Here is an 11,070-nt window from a genome sequence, read left to right on the forward strand (position 1 = left end):
AAGCAAACATCTTTATCCCCGTCGTGTACAGACTGCGGTGGTCTCTCAAAGCAGGGTATCGGATTGAAATATCCCTTCATTGTATTCCAAGTATATGGCTGCATACTTATTATACCAAACAGTCCAACGAACACTTCATGTGGAAAGGTCTTACTGCAGCCATAGAAGTAATAAAATAATTCCCTGCTGTAGGTGACCATATTGATATACACAAGTCATCCTTTTGGTTATTAGTTACACGGAATAGTCCGGCGATACTTTTTTACTTGTACATACTAACCAGTACCACGAACGCTCTCTGTGGCTCGGTGAAGCAATAAACATGAAAGTAATATAATACTTCACTGCTGTGACAGAAAAGGTCCATGTAACTATATTTCTATACCCCAGTCATTATGATTATTTAATTATTAGTTATACGGAGTAGCATCAGTTATTCACGATACTTTTTAGTAGTAAGATACTTTTTGGTCTAATTATTGTAAAATAACAAAAAGCATTAAGAGAAAATATGAATACATTTTATTAAATTTGAAAATACTATCAGTAGTGGTTTTCCCAAGTCAAGTTATTAGGATTCGATGTACATAGTCTATTTTTCAAATTATTAAGGTTTCAATTATTTGTATACAATATTATTGCAGTCTGTTTCCAGGAAAACACTTGAATTAGTTATGTGTTGAATCACACTTCAATGTCACTTTCTGAGTCTGATGGGTTATATTGTGATGGATGACTATTGTCTTGTCCTCCCAAACTTCTGGCTAACGACCTTGTCATTTCATCCTCAGCTTTAATACGTTTATGTTTCGTACGCCGATTTTGAAACCAAACCTTGACCTGTAACACAATAAAGATCAATTTACATTTTAATGAATCTCTGATGCATAGTTCAAAATTTTAATTGTCGATAAAAATGATTAATATCTGCAATCTAACTTTAAGTAACATTCAACGAATGGTGCAATACTAAAATGATTTTTATCACGCAATCAGATAAAATAAGTAGAAATTTGTCAAGCTTCATTTAACACAAAGTTTTCCTTGTTTGTTTAATAAGGCATTAGTTATAATTATCTGATAGAAAAGTGTGAAAATAGTAATTGTAATACAGTGAATTTGTTTTCTTCCTTTTAAACTGTTTGTACTGATTACAGATTCATGCAGATTCAATATTTTATTATAGTCTCACCACATGCATACAAACATATAATGGGATTCACAGGAATAATCTTAAAATATTGAAACATATTTGCATTGTATACACCAATCTTAAAAAAAAATATGAGGACTTTTAAGACACAATGTATACAGATCAACAAATTTTAACACATTTACATTTAAGATTTACAGTGTCCATCTATACTAGATGAAAGAAAACATTTGTTTCTTTTAGAACTAGTGAAGTAAGATATTGGTTCTTCTCAATAAAATTTTGTATCAGGTTTTGGCAACTAAAGTAGCAGCATTGTCGTTATTGAATTAAAAAAAAATCGCTATCTGATAATAGGCTACAACTACGCTGAATAAATCGCTCTGAAATTTTTCAGTTCTTAATATATATAAATATATATATTTTTAAGTATATGTATATGTATATTATATCTCATGAGCACATGCATGTGTTGCTTATGTCGTAATTTGTATATTTGTCTATGCGATTCCTGCAGATTTTAAGATAACCCACTGATCTCCTTCAATAAATCATTTTTGAAACGTAATTTATAGTGCTTTTGTCAGCACTGACGACTGTACAAAAACTTGTTTTGTTCCTTAAACACCGAAGTCCATATTATTTCGGGTCATGGGTCAATTTGTTCTGGATAGATATCTTAACTACCGTGTAGGTACTTGTAGATATTCTTAACACCTTGAACTTTTGATAAATGATCATGTAAAAACTGTATTGTAATATGAAATTTATATAGGTTATTAGCCCATAAAATGTCGATCTGAGAATAATACAAATAGCTCATTAGTATTGTTAACGACGCCTAAATTAAGACTATCTGATCCCGATCTTATTCCGATAAAGTGTCATATATACTGACATATTTCCATTGAGACAAGGATCTCAGTGACAGGACTCTTATTGTAAAAACGGGTAATTCTAATGCCTTATTGGCTAAGAACAAAAGGTAACAAAACTTTTTTCACACTATGTATTAATTTGAGATGGCAATTTTGTTCTGAATATAATGCTGCACGAATTAGTCTTCAAGATGGCATGTCAAAATGTAGCGATCCGAGCCAGTTTTGAGTATTGAATAACTCGATCATGTCTTAGACGAAAATCAGTCTTCAGAATATTGCTTTCTTCAACCATTAGATGCCATTAAATAATGAAGAATATACGTTAATAAATTTATTATAAATCATCACAATTCGAAAATATTGCGGAAATCTTATATCTTCTTTATGTAATATAGATGACCAACACATCAAATTTCCACAGGTACGAAAAATTTTGCACATATTTCGATCTCCGCCCAGTAATCAATTTGTAATTCAGGGATAACCGATGAATTGTTTCTTAGTTTTCTTTTCTCTTGGACTTATTGGTGGATATATCAATCAAACTATTTCAAGATATCTTGAGAATTATTCACTTTTCAGTAGTGACCAACGAGTCCCCTCCTTGAAAAAGATACCCTTGCTCGTGTAGGATGTTTTGAACACAACAACCAAAGCAATATTGAACAAGAAATTGTCACGGCCAGTGATAGAAAGGAGAATATTACATTTTTAATGTAAAGTAACACTAAAATCATATAATTAACTCGTATACTAATTGGATACTGTACGAATTGAAAATAACATAAAAAAAAACTTTCTACTTTTGAAAAAAAAAAACACATTGTAGAACCAATCGAACGTTCCCCAATATTATTCAAGTAAAGCTATTGAATAAATCGAACAACATTAATCATTGGAATAAACTGTTGTGCTCGGGATCGCGCGGAAATGTTTCTTTTACATTAAATATAGTAACCACTTATCAACGGGAAAAGGACAGTCGAAAGAACAATGATCATTGATATTCATCTGTGACATCAATATTGATAAAGGTGATATATCCCGCCTTACTTTAAGTTTTTTTTTAACGAGAGGAAAACCAACTTATTTATCAGAAGTACTCTTACACGAATTCAAGAAAAATCACAGTAGAAAATATATATTAATTTGAAATATCTCGTGAGTGGTGCTATAAATTACTTATGCCAGTGTTGCATATATAAAAAGGGGGCATGTAAAGGAAACCATAACGAGATATATGTCAATATGACAGCGATCCAACAACAAAAAAATACACTATTAAAGAAGGCAACGCAGTCTTCAAAAATAGATTGAAGTCTACACAATAAGTAAAGCTTAAGAAAGTCCCAAGTCCATAAAAGTTTTGGGAAAATAAAATACTAGTTTGAGTAAAATGGCTATATATCTTATGTCAAACGTCAAACATTTCTTGTTCTAAACATTCGTTTTAACAATAAAATGACCATATTTTTACGGAGGGATTAAGTTGATACTTGCATGAGATCAATATTTGTTGTACAAAATCTAAAAAGGACCAAAATGATTTGTATTCTCCCTTTTGGAAAATTGAATAATTATATATGTATTTGTATAACAGTCAAATGCTAGATATAAGTCGATTTACAGTAAATTGAGAATGGAAACGGGGAGTGTAAAAGAGACAACAATCCGACTAAAATGTAGAAAACAGCAGAAAGCCACCAATGGTTCTTCGACACAGCGAGACAATCCCGTAACCGGAAGAGTACTAAATCAGTGAAAATTGACCTCATACTTAACTCCAAAACATATCAATAAATGCATGTTTTAGAAACATATTGTTATCCTGAAATATCTTTGAAATATTTGTCGCTGATTTTTTAGCAAACGTATAGACTTCCCTATTTATATCATTGTCATTAACAAACAATATACGGAGAGCCTGAAATTCGAGCTTAAAATGGATCAACGACAAATTTCATTTTAAAATCGCTAATGAGTTTTAATCAACAATAGATCATTTTAAATGCCGATATGAAATTCCGCTGCAATAATTTTACACAATAAATGTTACTTAATTTATAAGTAATTTATTACACAAGTCTAGCTGTATTCGAAGAGGTAAAGGGTTAATTGTCTGTCAAGTCATAGTTTTGTATAAAGTTAATTTTCCGTAATCAAAATGTATCCTCAAATTACTTAAATACCACACCATGTTAACCTTGGTGAGAATTTATTGCTTCAACATGGTAATTTACACAATTATGTTTTAACAATTAGTCATTTATTTATTCCTAACTGGATGGGAATGACTACCACAGTTGGATTACTGGACACTTTTTAATACGGCCATATTGAATATATAAACAATGTTACTTCAAAAGGGGGAAGAAAAGATCACATTGGGACAGTCAAAAATTGAAAGTAGAAAGAAAACACCGTGAAAAAACAAACGACGAAATGAAGAAAACAAGTCTAAATACCAATTTGAACACGAATATGAATTTAAGTATGAATTACATCGAATAAATGATGTATTTTGTCAACAAATTAAACGGCGTAATTCTACATTGACAGTGAATGTGCGATAAAGGCCTAGTCTGTTCTTATATTTTACTGAAATTTGAACTTTTAATTTGAAGCTTCAAGTAATGTCTTTTTTTTTTTATATATTTGAGGTTGGACAAAATAAATCCCAAGCGGTTATCTACCCACATTAAATGCACTTTTCACGTCACTAAAAAAAGCCTTTCTATTTGTTTATAAATGGAGTTTTTGGTCAGTTTTGCATAATTTTTAGACCCATGAATAATCTAAGGTATCAAAAATTTTAAAAACAAGTAGACTGATAGACAGAATAAATTAACAATGGTATACCACATGCGGAAATAGATGTTCAGCTGAAATACTGAAACAGCTTTCATTGAGAGTGTAAAGAGGTGTGGTAAATGTTCCCTTCTCCTGCAATAATTTGTTTAACTCATAAGATCTGATTCGAAAAATTTAAAACCTAGTCTTACTTGATGATATGATTGTCTAAATAGTTATCGAAAATATTTCGTTCGTTCAAATTGAAATTTTTTTTTCAGGCGCTTTACATTGGATATGAAACTCTTTTTTTTAAATGTTGCTACGAAGATTTTTTTAAAACTTTTTATATATATATAATATACACGATTAAACATGCATGATAGCTCTACCTTATATAGATAATATACTTTGTTAAAATCATTAAGAAAAAATGCAGTCAGGGTAAGCCACATGTATGCAACTACAGTTGAGACTGCATGTTCTTTGACAGAATATCCCACATATGAAATAAATTCAATGAAATTAGTTCCAGCTTTGATTTGAATTACATAACATGAAAAATCTTTCAATACGAATTTCATTCACACGTTTTTTTAGTTGAAAAAAAATTACTGACTAAAAAATTTAGTCCAGCTTTGATCGAATGGTAACAACTACAAATACCCGTCAGGATACACATTGAGACCAATAGTGTCCAATCTCTGCGTGTACTAGCATGTGAAGATGCTTAGTACTGTTGAACCTTCTTGAATTGATTAAGACCGTGGAAATAGTATTTGAAGTTTGTCTCATTGGCTTCCTCTATTCTTAATTGGATTCATTATTTACTAATGTATTAGTATTAAAATTCAAAGGTTAACTATTTTTATCTGTCCGTTTAGTAGTATTCTCGAGAGATGACATCTCAATTCTATCTCAAAGAATACCATAAATACAAAATATACAAATTCATTACAGAATTGCATATAGCATATCGAAATTTGACGTCTGACACATTTTAAGAATTAGAAAATGCGATTGCTGAAATGGTACAATTGACAATTACCCTTTGAAATAAAATACTTCTTTGTTCATCGCTGCGCTTTTGTTTAACGATTATAACGTATAAATGCACCTATTTAACTGGACTGAATATTTATGCGGTTATTTGTGCATTTTAGATATGGATAAGAAAACTTTAACAACCGTTTGCACATTTTACAATCAGCCAGATTAACCATATAATTTCTAATAAGTATGTGTCAGGAGGCATTTAATGGGTATGTTGCGCAATAAATAGGATGAAATATCATTCGCATCTTCATATATAACGCATAAAAATGGCAGCAGAGGTAGTTAATCCATGGACATCATTATAAATAAACTTATTACAAGACTTTGAATTTATCTAAATATTAAGGATTTTCTAACCAAGGAATAGACTACCTTAGCTGTATTTGACATAAACTTACGACATTTTGGGGCCTCAATGCCCTTCGTTGTTTATTTTGCCTTTTTAACTTGTTTTATCCGAGCGTCACTAATGAGTCTTTTTGCAGATGGAACGCGCAACTGGTGTACAAATGTTAATCATGGTATCTATGCATAGTTTATTCATACACAAACAATTCCAGTATTAAAATCATATTTTAAAATTTATTTGAAAAGGCAGCTTACCTGTGTTTCAGTTAAAGCTAGTCCTGCGGCTAACTGTTTTCGTTCTTGTCCAACGACATAGTGATTGTTCTCAAAGGCATGTTCTAGGCGTAGTAACTGAGAAGGAGAGAAGGCTGTTCTCATTCGTTTTGGCTTCCGCAAGTGTGGGAACAGTAAATTGGAATTTGCACCTGCATATAAGTGAAATAATAAACGTTACTATTATACAAAAAATATGCTTATTTACACTTTATCATGGAAATTAAACTTTTGTATGTTATTTACATCTTTATTCATATCTTAATTTGGTCATTCCACGATTAACTGAATGACCAAATTACATGAAATAGGAATTAGCAGATTTTTAAACCTGGAATTATATTTTCAATATATCAGAAAATATATCCATGGTGATATGTGGTTGTTTTTTTTGGTGTCATTTGAATGATTGGTTTATATCAAATTTTTACTATTCAGTCTTCTATTTTATTTACCAATAAATAAATTAATTATTATTTAATATAATAATACCGAATTTGACAGATGATATGTAAAATGTAGAAAGAAATGCCTTGTTTTTTTTTTGTATTTTTGATTTTAAATGTGTGATTTTAATTATTAATTTTTAATACACAGTTTGGGAGAAATTCAATGTTTCAAGCGTGCACCTTTATGTGCTTGTTATTGTTTTTTAATAGATTTAAATGAATGCATTTAGTGTGTTCATTAATATCTTCAGAAAAGGTAGCCTTAATATAAACATATTATTATTATAAATTGTGGATTGTTTTTAGAAATTAATGTTATAAAACACGAGATTTACTCAATACATGTATAATCATAAAATATTATACTGAATGTTTGGGGTTTTTGTAAATACCTCATTATACTAATTTCAACTATTCAATCCTCCTTTGGGTAGTGCATAAAACATTTCAAACAGAAGTAGTGTACATGTCATAACCAAATTGTCATCTGATCCCTACAGAACCAATACGACAAATGATGGCTGCAATGTGTTGAAGTTTAACTCGCTCGTCTTAAATTTTAACACAAGTCTTTGTGTACATTTAACACCTCAAAACTCTTATATTGTGATAAAAAATGAAAAGTCATCGAACAATGTGATTTATATACACAACAATTCACAAAAATACGTACCTTGATTGCTCGGCTGAAAATTGTTTGCGAGTTGTAATGGCAAATAAAAAGGGTTATTTCTCTCATTAGATCCAGGAATACAAAAAGTTCTGAAATCTTCTTGTGTCCGAGACATATATTCTTGAGACAAATAATGTCCATACTGCGCATACTGCAGTTTTCTTAAAATATTGTCATTTGAAAAAGCATCATATGTTCCGAACGGTAATGGTACTCTACATGGGTCGAAGTGTTCTTCACTGTTCCGGTTCTGAGTACATGAATTACAGTCATCACTTTCTGTTGAGTTTTTACGTTTCCGTCTCGTATCCTTATCTTGAGAGTTTGTTTTTTCTTTGTCAGTATCACCTAATATTGACTGTATGGTAAACCCTGAGTTGTGCCGAGGAGTAGAAATTGACATGATTGTCATTTTTTATCATGAAACCACAGAAATTTTAATCAACATCCCAATAATCATTCACCTAGAAATATTATTGCAGTTTCAACCTTAGCGGAAAATAAATTTATGATTTCCTTTATTTGGTGTAATCAATATTATTTTAATTTCAAACAAAGAAACTGAATTGAATGATAAAGCTCCGCCCTCACTATTTCTGACTGACTGGACTGTTTCATGGTATCGATGTCAGTGTCGTCTCGTAAGGTCAACAACTCCATTTAAATCTAATCACTAAAGTGGCAGAGGGCGGTCTTTAAAACGTGTTAATTTTACATTATAGACTGATTCGTAAATCAAAAAATAACAACCGTTTACTTTTAAACAGCAAATGTTTAACAACAGCAATATTTCTGTCATATAAAGAAAATCATAATTGTAGAAAAAAAACTAGTGTAAAACCTAGACAAAAGCAAAGTTTAACGATGATGAATATTTAGTTATGTATTTTGTATAATTATTGTTAATAACAGTACATTGATGCTTTAAAAATTATTGTAAAAATGTACATTCTATAAGCTGTATTGCTTCTGAATAATTTAAAAGTTTTATTACAAAGCATATTCCATAGGATATTTTACAAATAAAGTAAATTTAAATAATTACTGGTAGATTTCCTTAATCCAATATCTTCTTTTTCTGCGACATTAAGTGTTGAAAATAATAGAATAATACTTTTATTGCGTCAGTATAATAAAGCAATTTAGTGACAATCATCTAAATCGCAGACACTGGACTTACTGTTTAAAGTCTAAAGTAAACAACACAAAATTTGAAACATGCAAAGGTTAAAACAATTCTTACAATTCTGTTCTTTAAGAAATCAAGATTAATTAAAACGCTCATCACTTCTGGTATATTGGAATGAGATGATTTGGACATCAATGAAAATGCAACTTGCAGACAAAAATACATCTGGTGGCATCAAAATATGTCCTGTATGAGATCGAATCGACTATAAGCAGTTGTTTACATATATGTCTACTTTAACTCATTGTTTTATACTATCATGGTTTACTTGTACCCTGTTGCAAAATTTGTTTCATAAAATGTTTTTTTTAAAGAATGAACCATTTTAAAACCAGGTTCAATCCACCATTTTCTAGATTTGAAAATACCTGTACCAAGTCAGGAATATGACAGTTGTTGTCCATTCGTTTTTTATATGTTTTGTCAATTGATTCTGTCATGTGATTAGGGACTTTCCGATTTAATTTTCATTTGAGTTCAGTATTTTTGTGATTTTACTTTTTAATATATTGAAACTCATTCTAATGTGTTTTATAAACTTATTGTTTGCATATGAGTGGCCACGTTAATTTTACAGCAATCAATAGATAAATGGGCACTTTTTGATAGCTCATACTGACACACTTGTGTATACACAATCTATGGAAAAGACGAAAAAATATCTTTCCAACTTCTTTAATTTCACGTTCAAATAAACTCATGATGCCCTGCCACACAATACGCCACATGTCATCTAGTGTCTGCATTATCTAAGTGGACATCACATTAAGGATACCATTGAACTATAAGATCAACTTCATATCTAGATCTTTTCTTGAATGACAAAATCCGACTTTGTTTCACTGAAAATAATGAACATAAATAGTACTATAACAAATATCTTAAATGAGGAAGGGATCATACGTCATAATTTGTAAACAATCCTACGAATTCACACAAAACATTCTCTGACACTGACATGATTAAGATTCTTTTTTTTTATATTTACAATATACTTGTTCCGTTGAAGTAACAGTTTTCCTTTTGGAAAAAATACCGCTGCTCTTCTTGCCGAGTTTTGAATGTATTCATATGAGGGACATAACAGAGATATTACAAAGACACTTCTCAGGGAGAATGAAAAGAATCTAGCATTATCCTTTACCTTCATTTTCCGCTATGGTCTCTCACTAGATGATTCAATGTTTGGTAAATAAAATTGAGAAAGGAAATAGGGAATGTGTCAAAGCGACAACAACCCGATCATAAATCAGACAACAGCCGAAAGCCACCAATGGGTCTTCAATGTAGCGAGAAACTCCCGCACCCGTAGGCGTCCTTCAGCTGGCCCCTTAAAAATATGTATACTAGTACAGAGTATACACCAGATTATTAAGACTTACTAATATCATGACTTACCTCTAGAAATTAACAACGAGGGTCGTTTGAGAGTAAAATTTTGCGACAAATGTCAAAATAGTATATTCATTGCACCAAAACAGTTGATGAGTTCAGCGTCCTGATTGCGAACTGTTCATTTCTATATAGCATAATTCCAGACGCACTGAACATGGAGTATATATCTATCAGCTGATAAGAAATTTCACAATTAAGGTTTCCTTTCATTATATCCTCTATAGAGGATTACTGCATAGATACTGTGTAGCTTTTGAAAACAAACAGTAGTATAATATAACTTTGATTAAGAGTCCCAATTCTGTTAAGCGACAGTTGATCTTGGTTTAAAGATGTAGCAAAACCTTCCGCTTAAATCTTGGAACACCAGTAAAACCTGTTGAAAAGAAATACATTTTTTTAGAAGAAAAAAAATCAAATAGAAAGCAATAGTTATAACCTGAAAGAAGCGCGTTTATTGCATACTATGTAGTTTAAAGGGACATCTTAAGGATTCATAATGGTCATGCAGTTGCAACCCAGACTTTATAAAACGTGACCAGTATCTGAGCAGAAAATTGATGAACCAGGGTCATTCCAAAAAAAGTCTCGTCCGTTTTCAAAAGAGTTTTAGGAAGATATAAGGCTGTTTTTATAAATATTCTGTATCAAATCCTCAAATAATACATGATAGTCTTCAATGTTGACTGCTGGACCTCTATTTTCGACATTTTTTCCTATTATGTCGGTTCGTTTTGTTCATAAATTGATGTAAAAAGAAAAAGGAATTTTATGCAACTGTTATGCAAATTGGAGGTTGAGTTATCTTTAAAACCAGGATTAATCCACTTTTTTTCTACAAAAGAAAGTGCCTGTACCTAGTC

General features: G+C 30.9%; 1 protein-coding gene across 1 annotated transcript; it reads right to left on the minus strand.

Annotated features, from left to right (window-relative positions):
- Nucleotides 1–499: 499 nt before the first annotated feature.
- Nucleotides 500–8,259, minus strand: LOC139520663 (homeobox protein EMX1-like). Its single transcript, XM_071313519.1, has 3 exons — nucleotides 7,624–8,259; nucleotides 6,484–6,653; nucleotides 500–840 (listed from the first exon to the last, which is right to left on the minus strand). Exons 1-3 carry the CDS (start codon nucleotides 8,033–8,035, stop codon nucleotides 685–687), a joined length of 738 nt encoding a protein of 245 aa, XP_071169620.1. The 5' UTR covers nucleotides 8,036–8,259; the 3' UTR covers nucleotides 500–684.
- Nucleotides 8,260–11,070: the final 2,811 nt, after the last annotated feature.

The sequence above is a fragment of the Mytilus edulis genome, chromosome 4 (assembly GCF_963676685.1).
Source record: "Mytilus edulis chromosome 4, xbMytEdul2.2, whole genome shotgun sequence".
Taxonomy (NCBI): Eukaryota; Metazoa; Mollusca; class Bivalvia; order Mytilida; family Mytilidae; genus Mytilus; species Mytilus edulis.

Bases quoted from the DNA above. Each gene is read 5' to 3' on its own strand.
- LOC139520663 (XM_071313519.1), bottom strand. From the start codon at position 8,035: ATGACAATCATGTCAATTTCTACTCCTCGGCACAACTCAGGGTTTACC. The intron at 6,654-7,623 runs GTACGTATTTTT...ACTTATATGCAG, and splicing joins TTTTCAGCCGAGCAATCAAG to GTGCAAATTCCAATTTACTG. The intron at 841-6,483 runs GTAAGCTGCCTT...ATTGTGTTACAG, and splicing joins TAGCTTTAACTGAAACACAG to GTCAAGGTTTGGTTTCAAAA.